The following is a 17,981-nucleotide window of genomic DNA, read 5'->3' on the forward strand; positions in this document are numbered from 1 at the left end:
AGCCAGGATACTGATCAAGACTGCATATATCATCTACAAAGCAGACACAAGTAGCACACCTGCGTACCTGGAGGCTTAGCTCCACCTATTTGGTGGTACACGCTCCTCGCTCAGCAAATCGACCAATCGGCTTGAATCAAAACTCGTCCGCAAAGAGAGGCCCTGCAAACAATCCTTCTCTTGCCATGCACCCGCCCTCTGGAACTCGATCCCTGTGTCAGCTCGGAATGCCCCTACAATTCTCCAATTTAGCAAATCTCTCAAAACAGGGCTCTTTCAACAACACCAAGGACTAATTCCAATGGATGCACATACCGACACACATACCTCACAGTTCTGCGCTACTGTTAAAAGATGCCAGTCCAAATGCCAGCTTCCCACACTCTATACAGCACTGCGCTGCTATCAAGCAAGGTACGAGCTTCAAACAACAAAATAATTTAAAGAAAATGTTTATCAGCCATCATCCAACAATTACATTTACTGCTCAAGCGGGAACAAAAAGTAACTTTTTTGAACACTTCGGTTAAGCTTGAAGTGGCTCCTGGTGCCTTTTAAAATCCACAAATAAGTCCTAAAGTAGCACATTTCTGCATAGCAAATCCCAACACTCTAAATAAAACATGCTTAATTCCTAAGCTTCAAAAAAAGAGCGCCGTCAAATTGTCAGCAATTCTGAAATTTGTCTACAAGTATGACACAAGATATTTTCGATCACAGTTATCCCAGAGAAACAGTACTGACAGCTTTGTGGAAACCTCAATTATTAATTAATTACATCTGCCTTGCAAATAGTGGCCAACACATCTAAAGAACACAGAATCATGTGTGCTTTAACACATGGCCCCAAGGTAGAAGAAATCAAGCAAAGGATATTACAATATTGCCGCCCATGACCCGGAAATGTGCAAAATGACTAAAAATAATCCATTGTTGACCTTGGACTGTGGCGATGCACTCATCTTTTCAGCTGTAAGGCACTCAAAGCCATCTCTTCAATTTTCCTGGATGCTCATGTTGTGTAGACAGCATGACACGTGAAATATTTCAACATCCATGTACTGCGGTAAAAATCAATTTCCCCCAGAAATGTCCCTTTGGTAAGGTCTATGTAGGCAAATTATTGTGATGTTTTATAGATCACTTTATTTTACATACAAGTGACCCTTGAAATCACTGTAAAAACTCCAATGTGGCGCAACATATTCCCACACATTCCCACAATGTCGGGCACCTTTGGTGTCAAGTACTTCAACATATTCGGGATGAAGAGACCACAAGTAACTGAGACAAAGGGAGGATTGTTAAAAAACGCACCGCAGGGACAATATGAGCTATGTCATGCAATGTTATCCACAATTAACATTCCATGCGTTTACATCAAGCAGTAGTGTTTTTTTTAGATATGTGTTTTAAGTTCGCGTGTCAGGCAATCTGATATATGAAATGAATTGCTTTAAAGTGTGACATCAAACTGCCAGCAGGCAAATCTGGCACATCTTTAAAACAACAGATTCGAACTCAGAGTACTACTGGCCATAAAGCTGGATTAAACCAAATCTCAAAATTCAGGGGGTGTCGATAAACACTATGGACATTGGAGTTGGTTCTCCCAAAAATACGTTGTCTGTGTATATTAACCCTTTGACTGCTTACCTCCACACACCCTGCCCTTCCCACACCCTGCTTACCTCCCCCCAATGACTCAGGCTTTCATGCTGAAAAAACCCCATAAAGGTTTGGCAACAAACAGATCCACCACTAGTCCCCCACTCTGGAAGATATGTATAAGTCCTATTTGCAAAACGGGACCATACTTTGAAGCATATTTGTACGCTTTAAGAACAATGAAAGGGTTAAAACGCTATGGTGGAATCATGATGATGACATGCAGTGACCCCCACTCTGGAAGATATGTATAAGTCCTATTTGCAAAACGGGACCATACTTTGAAGCATATTTGTACGCTTTAAGAACAATGAAAGGGTTAAAACGCTATGGTGGAATCATGATGATGACATGCAGTGACCCCCACTCCCCCACTCTGGAAGATATGTATAAGTCCTATTTGCAAAACGGGACCATACTTTGAAGCATATTTGTACGCTTTAAGAACAATGAAAGGGTTAAAACGCTATGGTGGAATCATGATGATGACATGCAGTGACCCCCACTCCCCCACTCTGGAAGATATGTATAAGTCCTATTTGCAAAACGGGACCATACTTTGAAGCATATTTGTACGCTTTAAGAACAATGAAAGGGTTAAAACGCTATGGTGGAATCATGATGATGACATGCAGTGACCCCCACTCCCCCACTCTGGAAGATATGTATAAGTCCTATTTGCAAAACGGGACCATACTTTGAAGCATATTTGTACGCTTTAAGAACAATGAAAGGGTTAAAACGCTATGGTGGAATCCTGATGTTGACATGCAGTGACCTTCCTATTTTTCTCCAACAATAGTGTGTTTAGGTACCGTTGTGTACTACTATGTACCTTCTTTTAATCCATGGCTTTTCTACAGCTGCACTGTGGAGTAGATCAGTATTACAGACTTTTTAACACCTCAAAGAAACCAAAAAGGGGGAACCCAGGACTCACTTACAGTGAAAGCCACTCACGGAGGATGCATTACAAGCGAATTTGTCCTAAAACACACGGGCTGAGGTCCTTCTAATTCTTTCCTGAATGGGACACGAAAGTGTAACAAAAATGCGCTTTTCTGAAGCTGTACTCCAAACAAGTATGTTTAGCAATGGGTTGGGAGTTCTCCTGATGTATGTTCTCCTATGTGTTGCCCACGAGCATGCCTCCTAATGGTTCAGCATGTGCATGGCATATTCAGTGACATTATATACAAATCCACACATTCACTTAAAGAAAAACTCACAACTAATGATCACTACATTTTAATACTGAGGAAAGTAAAACCTGTGCTGAACTGTTTTAGCATTAAAAAAAAGTTTGGGTGCGTTGCTATTAAACAAAGAAGCTACCCCGCATATAAAAAAATGGACACCCATAGATTCTCGAAGATTGTCCTTGCTCCGATGTCAACCCCTCTCACAAACATAATTATTTACAAAAGTTCTCCAAAATCCATTCTGCATATGTCACTGTTAAAATGAAATCAAAGGTTCCATCTTGTTTGTAAGTGCCTTGGGAGGAGAAACGTACTGTAAGCAGAACACAGCTGTCACCAAAAAACACAACAAAGATCAATGACTGCAATTAGGAAGTGCATAAAAACAGCACAGTCCTGGATATAAAGCTGTGCTCTCTTGAGATTTTGTGCTTTAGACGTATTTGTTAGCTGCATTTGTAGGAGGCACTGTGTCAATAAGATATTCTCTAATGCACTTGGAAGAAATTCTCTGCGACCATAAACTCTTCCACCTCTATTCTACTGCTACATTCGGAACACGCTTTGGTTTGCGTAATAGTTGCATTGCGCCAGCGACACATCGGATACTAGGAGCGAAGCAGGAATAGCTGCAGCCAAATGGACTCCGGCGGAAGATGGATGGCGGCTCCGTCATTTTTTCTTGCTCTGCTTCTTTGTTAACGCCCCGGTACCTGTTGGTAAGGGGGCGGTGCTGTTTGACTGCTTATCACTGGGTTGACTTTCCTGCGAGACTTGTTGCAGCGCTTGTTGTATGGCTGTTTGCACAATCTCTTTGCTGGCATTTTGCAGTTTGACCTCCTCCTGTGCATTTCCAGACTTTTCACCTGGCAAAAAGGGGAAAAGTGAACAAAGAATAAGGACAAGTATTCATTCAGGCCTTGCAAAACCATTTATAGAACGCTGAGCATTTGATGTAATCCTCGGCAAAGAGGAAGTTGAAAATTGAGGCCACACAAATATTGATGTTGTGTTTCAATCAGTAGTAGATACTTAATGTGTAAGAATTGCCACAATATCGTTCCTATCAATATCAAAACAGGTTGGGTCACTCACTCCTCAAAAAAACATCTCTGGACCTCTCACTTCCAGCTAATTAAAATCCTATCCCTTCTGTCCCATTACTGCCTAAAATCTTAGACCGTAGTGCCTAAACCCAAGTTCAACATTTCCTTGATCACCACTATCTATTAGGATCAAGACAATCAGGCTTCTGTCCTAAATATAACACCTAAACTGCCATTCTTCACCTTAAAATGCAGCTTGACAGTTTTCACGACTCCTGCAACTTAGCTATTCTCCTCCTCCTTGACCTCTCAGCAGCGTTACAACTTGTAGATCATGGCACACTATGCCAGCAGCTGAGCTTGCACTTCCACTTCTTCAAAGAAGCTGTCCCCTGGGTCAACTTTCTTCCTTAGTGAACGTACCTCGAGAGTCTTCATTGGAAATTCATCAGTTGACACTATTACAGCCCTGCTTGGCATTCCCCAACCATTGTGCCTGTCAACCACCCTCTACAACACCTACACTAAACCCCTCTTTGACATCTTTGATTCACTGGACATCACCTATACCAACTTTGCAAATGATACTCGCATGCTTATCCCCATCAGAGGTAATCATCCAGGAGACACTGCTACCATCAATAATCTCACTCAATTCAAAATTGGATGGCCACCCACAACCTATGCCTATGCCTGATAAAACAGAGCTAATCATTGTGGGATCACGCTATCGCCTAAAGAACCTTCACACAGCCCATTCTACACTAATCATTGATGGCACAACAGTACCAATCCACAAACAGGTTAAAACCTTACGGGTCTACCTGGACGCAAAGCAAACTATGACCAAGCAAATCAAACTAATCTCCATGAGTAGACAATTCCTTTCACCAAGCAATTGCTTAACACTCCCAAGAGCCACTATACTAAGGAAATCGGACTACTGTAATGTCCTACTTAAGGGCATGTTAGCAACTTATCTAGCAAAACTTCAATTATTAGATAACAAAGCTTTGCGCTCAGTGCTGTGGCATCGATGTCCTGAGCACATCACACCAACTCGTTGTGAGGCTCCCTGGCTGCCCATCAAAGCACGCATTGACTATTGACTTTAAAACCCTGACTAAAGCTCACTGTTACATCTACAATGAGGCTCCACTTTACCTTAACAATAGCCTCCCCAAGAAACAGCAGGTGTGTGCATGCGATCATCTAACACAATCTCTCTGGTCACCCCTCGATTCAAACATGCTAAGGCAGGTGGTGTGAGTTTCCATGTCACAGCCCTCACCCTCAGGAACGCCCTACCACTTCATTTCAGGAATTAACCCTCCTACCCAGCCTTCAAGAGACTTGTGAAAACATGGCTGTTTGACCAACATGATTAATGTAACCTGTCCTAGATGCCACTAACTCTTTTACTGAATACATTGTGCAAACCCTTTGTTGCCCAAGGGTTTGGGCATCATATAAATGGAATAAATAAATACATAAACACATAAATACATTGGTCCGCAGCATAAGACCATCGTACATGTCTGCAAGCCTGTCTATGTTATGTTAGGAGGGTTTGTACTGGCTGGACCAAATCACAACTGTATTAGTGACAGCACCTGACTTGTCCATTGATTGGCATACTGTACCACACCAGGTGTATCCAGACCTTGGTCTTTGAAAGGAACCATTGTGCACAACCTGTGACCTATTCTTAAAGGCTTTGCCATCTTGTGTCCTTATTGTGCAGTGCTATCATGTTGACCTTTGAGAGCGCTACACGGACTCACTGACTCTTCTCTGAGATTCTGAACAGTTCTCTCCCTTATTCCAACTATGAGCACACTGGTCTGTATGTGCCAACCCCTAGGGTGCTACTGTGCAAGCATACACATGACACCCAATTACTGTGTGGAACAGTCTGCTCTACTGCAACATGTCTAAACTCACCGCAAATGCTATTCTGACTCATTGCTTTACAGACTAACCTAACAATGCATATCCCATGAAATGCCCCCTCCATCAAGCACAGCTAACCAATACATCCCTCACTTTAATCGCCATACCTTTTCAACAAGCCAGAACTCTGTACAACCCCTACATTTCAGCAATGTGCCCCCCAACTAGAGCCCATCCCCATATTGAACAATACCCTCCTAATCTCTACTATACCACCAGCAAACAGACACGTTTGATCCGTCACATCAGCGACAACCAAAAGTACAATGCAATAACCAGTCGTGTTTCCCCTAACTGGCCTGCACTTGCCTCTCTCGATCTTCCACCCCATGCCGTCATCACTTTGAAGCATTTTGCAGCTTAAAAGTTTTAATACATTGATATAGTGTTGTATGCCATATGACTGCAGAATAATTTCCTCTGTGGAATATTTGAGACCTGTTACTAAAAGCATGCATTATCTGTGAGCAAAAATATACACAAAAGATAGGGCAGTGGGTGTGAAATAAACAGAATCCACCTACAGGTATTAGTCTGAAACACTTTTAGAGTCACATGATTTCATTAGGAGGTCACTAAAAAGATGTAGATTTCATAGTGTGATTGTGTACACATTACTCAATCAAAAAGACTTGCGTTTAGAGGTCATGCCAGCTGGTGAGGCCATGCACACAAGGGTATAACTAGAATTGGTATTCGCAGTGCATTTGCAATGTGGCTGCACGGGGTACAGGGTCTGATTCCCAACCGGCCCGAGCAGTGTGTGCCTTGTGCCAGCTTGTGTTTGCTGTGCCCCTTTATATTCCCTGTACCCCTCAAGGATTCCTGTGCTGCTTTCAGTGCATAGCACTACCCGTGTTGCTCTGTGCATCGTTGTGTATTCCTCGCTCCTCTATGATGGCTATGTCACCTGTTGCCCACTTGATGACCTGTGCCACTCACCTTTTTAAGAATAACAGAGACACACCAGCTGGAGAGTTAGGAACCTTCTTTATTCGATTACAATATGGAAGTGAATCACTTCCTCCCTATTTTCCTCAAACCCCCTCCTTTTCCCTGCATCACATCCTGCTGTGACGTCCCTTTCAGTGACTGCCTTAAAGTGTAACAGCACCCCTGAATGAAATATCCTTGCGAGGTAGTTAACTGGAACTCTTTTAACTGTGGTTTAACATTCTTCTACAAGTCTTGGAGGTCTCTTGATGACCCTTTGGGGTCGTCCTCATGACTCTCGACTTGAGCCACCGTCAGTCTGGTCGTGTGGATCTGACTGACATTGAACCTGCGGTTCGAGGGGATCCCACTCTTCATCTTGCATGTCATAGTGCTCAGGGTCTGGGTCAAACGGTGGCAGTCTCTCTTCTTCTCCCCTCAGGACACGTTTGAACATCAAACTATTTCTGGTCACATCCTTTGACTCGCTTGCAGCCGTGATCACAGTCCCTTTTACAGTGATTATTTGGAGAGGCTCTGGGTAATACCTTGAGTCAATTTTCTTGGTCATATTCTGTTGAACCCAAACTTTGTCTCCTATGTGAAGTTCTTTTGACTGAGCTCTCCTCTTTTAATCTGTCTGGAGTTTGGTTTTCTCCTTTCGTTCGCCGTCCCTCTTGATCTGGTTCGTGTCGTGTTGTTGGATTGTTGACAAGTCTGCTTCTAACTTGGTATTTCATCATGAGCACAGCTGGGGTTTTGTTGGTTACCTCATGTGAGGTATTTCGATAGTCTCTCAACATTCTGCATAAGGCTTGGTGGGGGTCTGACCCCTCAACTCTTGCTCGTTACATTGTCTTTTTAATTGAGGCCATGAACTTTCTGCCATCCCGTTGGCTTGGGGCCAGCGTGGTGTGATCCTTTGATGTACAAACCCCATGTGCTTTGTGAATATTCCGAACTCGTGTCCACTAAACGGTGGACCGTTGTCTGACTTTATTGTGTTTGGGATACTCCATTCGCTGATGACTTTGTGGAACGTTACGGCTACGTGGGTGAATGCTGTGGACTTCACTTTCTTTACGATGGGGAACCTTGAATGTTTGTCAATGAATAATAGTAGGTATTCGCCTGTTTCGAGTGGGCCATAAAAATTGACCACAACTCGTTCACATGGGTGGTAAGGGATTGTGGTTATTCGGAGCGGTACCGGGGGATCCGCTTTTGCGATGCATTGGCAGGCTGTGCAGTTCTTCACCCACCTGTTGACCATAGCATCTATGAAGGGGAACCAGACGTGGCACTTGAGTTGTCTTTTGGTGTTGTCCGTGCCTCTATGGCCTTCGTGGGCTGTCTTCATGATGTCAGATCTGAGTGTCGCTGGTATCACTAGCCAGCATCCCCTTTAATAGGATCATCTTGTCCTGGACGGCAAGTACGGTGTGTGTCTTGGCGTACCTTTCCAGCTCATCTCTGCATGCATCAGGGTGTCTCTGTACTGCTCTCCGGAAGTCTTTCCATTTATTGTTTTCTGTCAAGCTTATCACTAACACCATGGAGGGATCTGCTTCTGAAGCAGCTGCAATGGTTTCGATGGAAATGGCCGGGGGTAGTGTGTTGGCTGTTATATAGCTTACATATTCGGCATCACCGGATCTGGGGATGGGTTTTTCTGTCAGGTGCCTAGATAAATAGCTGGCTGGATTGTTCTCGCCTCCTGGTCGATGGATAATGCCAAAATCATATTCTTGAACACAGATGCCCCAGCGTTCAATTATGGGGGGCATTTTTGTCCTTTGATTCCCAAAAAGGGATAGCAAAGCCTGGTGATCTGTTATTAGTGTGAATATTCTTCCAATGATAAAATTGTGAAAATGTTCACAGGCCCAGACAGCTGCCAGACTTTCCTTTTCTGCCTGGGAGTACGCCGATTCCGTTGGAGCCAACACTCTGCTAGCATAGGCAATTACATGTCTCGGATGGGTGTCCGGGCCGCTGGTTTGTACAAGGATGGCTCCTAAACCCACTGGACTGGCGTCCACTACGATTTCAGTATGCCAATCAGGGTAAAAGTAGGCGAGCTTCCAGGCTTCTGCATGGGCTAGTTTGATGGAGTCAAATGCCCTTTGGCATTCGTCTGTCCAGGCGAACGGGACCTCTTTGCAACAGGTGGCAAAGGGGTTCAGTGATGGTGACAAAGTGCGGTACATAGCGAGCGCAATATCCGGCCATCCCCAGGAACGATCTTACGTCGGCGGCCCGATTAGGTCTCTGCAAGTCTCTGCAAGTGGAAGATGGTGGAGACTTTTTCTGGGTCTGGAGTCAATCCGTCGGCTGAGAAGATGTGTCCAAAGAATTTGAGCTTGGACTTGCTGAATCGACACTTCTCCAGGTTTAGGGTCAGTCAGTACAGGCGGCACAAAGTGCTTTGTCATGTTCTCTTTGAGTCTTTCCAAACACGAGGATGTCGTCGCTGTAATTTAAAGTTTCTCTCACCAGTCTGATGATTTGCCTGATTGTTTCATGAAAAATTTCAGCTGCCGACGATATCCCAAAGTTTAGTCGTTTGTAACAGAATAGTCCATCATGGGATGCAAATGTGGTGATTGGTTGTGACTCTGGATGGAGTACCAATTGATGGTATCATTGATTCAGGCCCAGTTTTGAAAACAGAACGGCATTGTTTAATTGAACGATCATGTCTTCGATCTTGGGTCCCGGATGGTGCTCCATTTGGATGGCTGTGTTGGCTACTCTCATGTCGACGCACAGTCACAGTCGACCCCCTTCCTTTGGGACGATCACAAGTGGAAAGACCAAAGGCGTTGGTCCAATGGCTGGTTCTATGATATCATCTCAAAGGAGTTGCTTTAGTTCATTTGATACCGCCGCTTGCAGGTGGAATCCAACTCTGCGTGGGTGCTGTGGGACTGGACGGACCGCTGGATCAATATGTAGCTTGATTGGTGAACTTTTCATTTTTCCTAGGCCTTGGCATAGATGGGGAAATTCCTTCAGAATGTCATCTTTCGAGATGCTCTGGCTCATCGGTGGTGTGTGACCAATGTTGTATATGTGTCCTCAGGTTTCACCTCTAGGTGCAGTTCAGCTGATCGTATCACCCTCCTGTACATTTATGTCGATGAGGCCTAGACAGGAAGCTGTCTTGTAGCTCAACAGGCATCGCCCATTATGGGCTCCTTATTACATGTATTATGGTCGGAGTTGACTTGTCTCCGTGAATAAGTAGTCTTTTGAATGAACCAACACAGTGCAGGGGAACGTCGGCACCCCATTGGAATATCCTGGAGGGTGTCTGTGTTAGTGGTGGCTTGTCTTGAAGTTGTTGGAATTCTTTCTCCCCCATAATGTTTACTGTGGCTCCCGAGTCAATGAGGAAACAGAATCGCTTGTCACAAATGTCCACTGCTATTCGTGGTGCTTCCCATGCCTCCTCTTCGGCCTTGATGAGGTTTACAAATTCATCTTGTGAATATAAGTCAAAGTGATCACTCTCATAGTCTTGGGAGTTTTGAGACATGGCTTGGTAGCCTGAACGAGGTGGAGGTGGACCATCATATTCGTCCTTGATTCGTGGATTTAATTCCTGTGGTTCGTATTCTTGGAAATCGTCCTCTGGGTATAGCTCTTCCACTACCCTCATTTATCTCCTTGGTCCTTGTTGATAAGGACACATCTGGTATGATTGACTTGGCAGTGTCCTTTGGTATGATCTGTATTGCGGTGACGAGGTTGGTCATGGCGTGTGGAAAGGTTTGCCCTCTCTGCAAACAGACTGAAAGTGGCCTTCCCTGCCACAATTCCCATCCTACACCTATAGCATTGCCTTTGCATTTGTGGGGTCGGAGTGTAGTTTGAGTTGCAGGCCTTTCACCTGTCCTGGTGTTGTTAGTTTGAAGTGCTGCTATTACATAATGTTTTTCTTGTTTGAGCGAGGTTGTGCTGGTCATTTGTGTGGCCTGCTTGTCAACCCTTTTAAGGATTCCGGCCATTTCACTTACTTCTTTGATGGTGAGGGGCTGCTTGAGGAGTTGCTTTTTTAGGGTAGGTGAGAGGCACCCTTCTATTACACGCAGACAAATGTCTTCTTCTAGAGAAAATGCGTGGAATTGGCAGTGTGCTCCCTTAATTTGAAGTCTGGTGATGAATTTGTCCACTGTTTCATTGTTGCACTGTGTGCATTGATTAACCATATACCTTTCATAGTCCATGTTGGGTTCAATGACGTTTTTTGTTGAGGGAGGTTATTAAGGAGCTAAAGTCGGTTTGTTCTGCTGGAGGGATGGTTTTGATTCGTTTTTTTTAACTCTGCGCCAGCCGTGTTGATATCCATGCTGTGCAAACATGGAGAGGTCTCTTCTCCTGCAGCTGCAATAAAGTCGTTAAAGTCCTCAAACCACTCAACCCACCGTGGGCCTTTGTCTGCCTGTGGGGTCATGGAGAAAGGCGGGGGCATGCGTCTGCTGTCGCCGTCGACCATGTAACTGGTGGAGGGGGCTGTGTGGCCTGCCCGGCCTGATCAGGGGATGTGCTCATGGTTCGTGGGGCATGCTCATTTCTGGGGGTTTATTTGCATCCTGTATTTCTATGCGTGATGTCCTGCTGAACTTGCTCAGGAGCACTCGATGTTGTGGTGTGCTTAATATTTGAGCACAACGATTTAGGTATGTGCAGTGGTTTGAGGCCTCCTTCACCCTTGGTGCTGTTGTACCCAAATGGGGGGGGCCCTCCTAGGCTATGGGGTACCGGTTCTGGTTGTAGGATGAGGGGCGTTCGTGTCAGGCTGCATGTCTTCCACAGTGTGTCTGTGGGGCTGTCCTCGTGAGGTGGGCCGCTGCCTGAGGGTTTCTTCACTGCACCACGTGTAGGGGCTCGCTGAAGGTGGAGGAGACACAGCGGGATTGCTGGCTTGGAGAGGAGGAGCCACTGGAACGTGGGCGCTCGGCGGGATCGCCGGCACACACACAGGGCTTGCTGCAGGTGCGGATGCCTGGTGGGATCATCGGCAGGAGGACACACTCAGCGGGATCGCTGGTGTGGGGGGAGCGCGACTCTTGGTCCCAACACTCAGCAAACTTTGAGGAGCATGCAGGATTGCTCACGTGAGAACGTGTGGGCCGCACGGCTCGGCACTCTGCACCTGTGGGATCACTGGCGCAGGTGGATGAACGTGTAGCAGGATTGCTAGTGTCTGGAACAGGAGGACGCTGGTGTGTTTTACCCCTCGTTGCCAGTTGTTAAAAAGCTTTCACCTTTGTAAGAATAACCGAGACACACCAGCTGGAAAGTATGTAACCTTCTTTATTCGATTACAATATGGAAGTGAATCATTTCCTCCCTCTTTCCTTAAACCCCCTCCTTTTCCCTATGTCACATCATGCTGTGACGTCCCTTTCATAGACTGCCTTAAAGCGGCAGTGCCTATAACAGTGCAGGTATGCATTGCTTGCAGCGAGCCGCACAGTCACCATGCATGGCACTGCCTGCACATGGCCATTTACCATCTATGCACATCCCTATGTGCACCCGAGTGAGGTTCACTTGCACTCATCATTGATTCAAGCAATCGGGGAGTTGTCCAAACCTCTTGTGAAAGATTGGAACAGCATGCTTCACTGTTGCCATGGAGCTGACCGCTCTTGTCCCCTGTGAACCATTTTTTTCATTTGCTCTGCAGAGTGCAGAAGGGAGATGTAAAATGGTAGCGGAAGCACCTTTACACCTCCCGCTTGCACTCTGCAGTGCACAATGAGTAAACTAAGCTGGCCTGTACACTTTGCTGGTGTAAAAAGCGGGCAGGTTTCACAGGGATCCACAAGTTTTTCTTCCAGCATGAAAATGTCATGCTGTCGTTAATCCAAGTGGTTTTTGAAGGCAGAGGTGAAATGGGAGGCAGAAACATAACTCCTGTTCTACTGTCCCCTCGATCTTGAAACAGGACAAAAATGCTATGGAGCGAGAACGAAGGTGTCGAGGCAACAGTAAGACGTCTACGCCGGTCCTTGGTACCCTCATTACTACCTCCATGGACTTGCAAAATGAGCTTGCGTGCACTTTGAATTTACTATGAACATGCCATGAAGATGGCCGTATGGAAGGCCCACCCCCCTACTATCTCACTTCCTTTGAAATCCACAAGGGTGAAGCCCCCAGTCCCAAATTGGATCTGGATAAGCCATGCCCAATACCAATATATTCTTATACAGTGTGACATAAAAGAATAACTCTTACCATAAATGAGCTTATACACACCTTTTATTTGAGTTCTTTTAAGATGGGCTAAGCTATTAGCCGAGCACATCAGTCGTATGCACTCAGCTAGAAGGGGAGAAGGCATGTTTTTGGTTGAAAACCATACTCACAAAAATATGCTGCTCTTTTGAGTTTAATTTGGCATTAGCGCCTAGAAAAGACGTCACAAATTTGGCTTAATTGCCAGCAACCCAGGTTGATGCTATAAACTGACCTCTCCCCGAGGGCCGAAGATGAGTGTTAAGGCTATTATGACGTCTGGCAATGGGCATGGCGACATTTTCAAATCCAGTACCTTTTTCTTTTAATGCACAGGAGCTGATTTTCGAATGTGGGGTAACGTAAATGGAAGGCGTAAAAGAAGGCTTTTAAGCCTTTTATGCACATCACAATCCAGTTTCATGTGTAACTTACGATTCCGCCACCCCCTTTCTCACCACCATAGAAATACTACAGCATCTGTGACGGTATTAATTATATTTTTGGCTCAAATGCTGTGTATTCCTATGGAGTCCGCTGGCTTATTTACACCAGCAAAATCTAGGCAGACTGCATAGGAATCCATTGTAAACACTGCCTGCCATGCATGGCAGGCGTCGTTTACCTAATTTGGACGGCGGAGTGTAAAAGGACAGCATACAAATGTGTACACCTCCCTTTTACCCTCCCCTTGTGTACTCTGCTGTGCAAATGAGGAAACCTCAGCATAGGGTACCTGTGCCCACAAAAGTACGAGGTCCCAGGCGCCGAATTAAGAGGACTCCAAAAATGAGCCCTAAACTGTTTTACTCCTTTTGTCTTTATCATCCTCCTAAATCATAGATGGCTGATGACGAGTTTTGGGTAAGACTTGCTGTCTGCATGGAATATTTTGTTTCTCGATTATACAAGTGCAGTTCATTGGCAGAAATGGGTGGAGTAGACTTTGCAGAAGGTAAGGGCTTCAGCGTTCCTCCTTTTCTTCCCTTTTAAAGACAATTTGGGGGGGCATCTCTCTTAACAGTGATGTCAATGTGATTGTTAGCCCAAAAGAATATTGTAACAGTACTTTGTCAACCACTGAATAGTGTTATGATGATTTCTTACCTTCATGCAAATCGGATTTGCTCTTCACAGCATTTCTGATTAGTTGTTTTTTTGATTTATACCGGGGCTATTTCAGGGCATTACTTGATGAGATTCTGGAATCACCCAGTCCTTTAATCTTTCAGCTAGTTATGCAGAGGACCGAGGATGGATTGCTGCATATGCACGAAATTGCAATGCTGCATGGTATCTTCAAGAGAGCTATTTTTGTCTAAGACCAACCTTTACTCCTCTCAAATCGAAACGGCTGATAACAGACCTACATTGCTTTTGCCCAGATAAAACTATAAATGTACCTGTTATAGGTCCCCTGTCTCCAGTTACCTCTGATTCCTGCAGCGAATTCTCTACACGTTTACTAGTTTCCCTCTGAAGATTTCTGATATTCAGAATAATGTCCTCCCTGCCACACGGGGCCTTTGACAACATTTCTTCAAGCAATGTGTTTTTTATTATGACCAGGATGAAGGCTACTTTCTATCCCACCAACACCCTACCATTGTATTATGTTAAAAAATGTTTGGCCTTGCTTGAGCCATGGCACACCCAGATTCATGCCTCTGTATTCTGGCGCGCTTTCTCCGAAGTCTTGAATATTGGAAATAGAGGCTCCAAAAATATTGCTCTTGAGCTTAACTGTCTTGTTAGTTAGCAGCCAACTGCAGGTCTAGCTTATTTAGGTCAAACTTTGCAACAGGTTCTTTCTCTAAAAATACATCAGTATGTGTGGCTGCTGCCCAATTCTTATCCACAATCCAGCCTGGCTTCTGTGCTGGGTGCAGCACTGAAGCTGCAACCCTACCAGTGGCGGCTGGAAAGAGGCTGCTGGTGTCTGATTCATGGTTTTACTGGGTCTCTTAAAAGCCTTCAACACAATCAACTATGGGGTACTGATTGACATCCTGTAACATTGTATGTGGTTTGTTGGAGGGGGTCAGTGTATCAAACCCGTTCAACCACTTGCAGCTGCTTAGGGTTGGAAGAGCCGCATACACCTAAACTCTATTCCTTTCGGCCTCCCGATGGATAAATCCTCTCTTATGTGTTATTTATTTAAAAACCTGTATTTAATCACTTGGCATGGCATACTCTATAAACATGTCTTCATATGGCAGTGCAACAGACATTAGGCAATCAGTGTACATAATGTGTAACTGTTCAAGGTCAAAAGACCTTTTTAATTAAAAAAAAAACATAATAAAAAAAGACTGGTTTAGAAAGACTACTCTGTGACTGGACAGAACAGTATTTCTAAATCAAACTGCCCCTGTGACACACATAAGATATCTAACTCCTCATTGTCGTTGGCTCATGTCAGAGCCGCCAACCAGTGTTGTAGTGTCGAGAGAGTGCCCTCTTTCCACTTTAATAATATTACTCTATTAGCCAAGAGAAATGCAATATGAAGAAAGTAACATGTCACCCTCACCCTTGTGCTGTAGCAACCCAGTATTGCCCAGCAGGGATAAACAGGGACGTCTAACCCCACCATTATGGACAGTGCAGCGAATGGACTGGACCAATGTGGTATGAGTTGTGGGCAAGCCTAAAATATATGTAGATGTTCTGTGTCCATGGTTCCGCATCTCGGCCAGGAAAGTGTGACAGTTCTCTGGTATTTATTTAGAGCAGCTCATGTATGTTGCAATTTATGTAGAATCATGAAACGCATTAGCCTAAATTTGAAGATGAAAGAAACCTCCTTGCTTAGTAGGTCCGCTCTGAGCCACATGTCGTCATCTATGTCCACTCCCATGCTGCCCTTCCCACACAGCCCCTAGCTGGGGCTCCCTGTATTCCAGGATGGACTGGATTATAGAAGACTGTTATGAACTTTTTACATACATGACTTGATGGAGAGCAGAAAGTCAACACATCTGTGCGAGGCCGTGTCTCCTTCGGAAACACTGGCAACTCTGAACTCAGGGCCGTTCGGACCCGCATATATTAGAGTATTACTATGGGGCTGTGACCTAGTCTCTCTAGCAGCTCCTGTATATCTAGGAACGCTCCATCATGAAGCCACCTCCCATATTCTCAAGCCCACTATCGCATGCAGCATTTGCTAATTGCTATGTCCAATGTCAACCCAGTATCCAGTAAACCCGATCAGCGCACCTCGGCAGTATGGTTGATCTACAATTAGTCACTTTAAAATCCTGCACTACGCTTGAAGCGTAGCCGTCAAGGGATCATAAGGACATGAGGTGGTGTAGCCTGTACTAAGGACTGCTTCTAGTTTCTTTGACGCTGCAGTTTTTCTTTCAGCATTAACATACGGGTAGTTAGCACTCTGACACATATGAAACGATTTGCCATAGTTTTCAGCATCTTAAATAACAATTTGTAACACTATAGAGATATTAAAAAAAATAAGACAACATGTTCAGTAGTACCACCATTTCGCGCAGGGCCACCTTGCACATTATAGAGATGGGCATTTTTGCCCATCGTGTTAATTTAGATTGAAGGATATCGATATATGCCTCTACATTATTTGCAAATAGTCTTTCTTTGTTTCTAGACACTTTAAGCCCCAGGTATTGTATCTCAGACTTTGACCAGTTGACGATCAAGCTCGAGTATTCACTGAATTTAATGACATCAGTCAATATTGGTGAGAAATTAGTGACCGAGTCTCTAACATATACTAGCACCTTGTCTGCATACAGTGAGATTATATATGGCAAGCCTTGCAGCCTGATTCCCCCGTGTTTGTGTCTATGTCTAAGTAAGTCAGCAAACAGAGGACTTATTCATCTGAAGGGCAGAGGGAAAGCAGACATCCCTGGTTTGTGCCTCTTCCCAATGGGAAGACTTGCATCACCCCTCGCCCCACTGTAATCCTAGCTATCGGCTAACTGTGCAGCAGTTTAATAATAGACATCATGTATGGAACAAATCCATATTGTTACAAAATTTTAAATAGGAAGTCCCATGTGTTAGGGAAGATTTCCTAAAGTCTTAATGGTAGTACGATTTTAGCTATCCCAGTGGTGTGTAGATCTCCAACTCTTAGTATCAGTCTGTACTAACTCAGGCCCTTGGTAGAGTGGCAGAGCAGTCAGCCTTATTTTAAGAGGAAGATGTGAGCTGTAGGTAAGTAGACTGAACCTTAGTTAGACATGCACACCAAAGAAACTCTTACTTAATTAAGGTGACCACTTGATTAAGGTGGCTAAGGATGTAAAGACACATGGCTTCTATAAAATTATATATTCATTTCATATACACACCAGAACCACTTTAAATACTTTAGACGTTTATACTAGAACTCTTTGGAATACTTTTGAATACACTTCAAAGGACCCTCAGACCAAGAAACGCTTGGCGAGGAGTATAATAAGATCATGTTAACTACACTCAACAATATTGCCCCAATGAAACTCAGAACAAGCAAACCCAAAGCCCACCTAAACAAGTGGATCACCCCACAACTAAAAGATCTACGACTTCTAAAAAAGGAGTTGCAAAACTTTGTGGAGGTTACTCCCATCAGAAGACAGCAAAACTAAACTATTTGGAATCTCATCTCTTTACAAAAAGGAAATCTATTTAGCCAAGCATAATTCATACAATAAGCGTATATCCAACACTAATTCCAGTATGAGGGAACTGTTCTCCATCCTCAAGGAATTAGAATCTCCGATTGTCATTCCCGACATATACACCAAAGATAAAAAATGGTGTTCGGACATTCAACAGGCACTCAACAACATTGCCCAAAAGAAGTCATACTCAACATACCCCACTCCATTGACAACGCTACCGACTATCCCATGAAGGAACATGACTCTATAGCTCGCTTCAAGTTCACTAA

General features: G+C 44.4%; 1 protein-coding gene across 1 annotated transcript in view; it reads right to left on the reverse strand.

Annotated features, from left to right (window-relative positions):
- Positions 1-2,577: 2,577 nt before the first annotated feature.
- AKAIN1 (A-kinase anchor inhibitor 1) overlaps positions 2,578-17,981 on the reverse strand; it is a 182,690-nt gene continuing 167,286 nt past the window's right edge. Inside the window, exon 4 of the mRNA XM_069622093.1 lies at positions 2,578-3,736. Within this exon, the coding sequence (XP_069478194.1) occupies positions 3,543-3,736 (194 nt within the window). The 3' untranslated portion in view covers positions 2,578-3,542. The remainder of the gene's footprint in view (positions 3,737-17,981) is intronic.

This window comes from Ambystoma mexicanum, chromosome 5q, assembly GCF_040938575.1.
Source record: "Ambystoma mexicanum isolate Mex_15411 chromosome 5q, UKY_AmexF1_1, whole genome shotgun sequence".
Lineage (NCBI taxonomy): Eukaryota > Metazoa > Chordata > Amphibia > Caudata > Ambystomatidae > Ambystoma > Ambystoma mexicanum.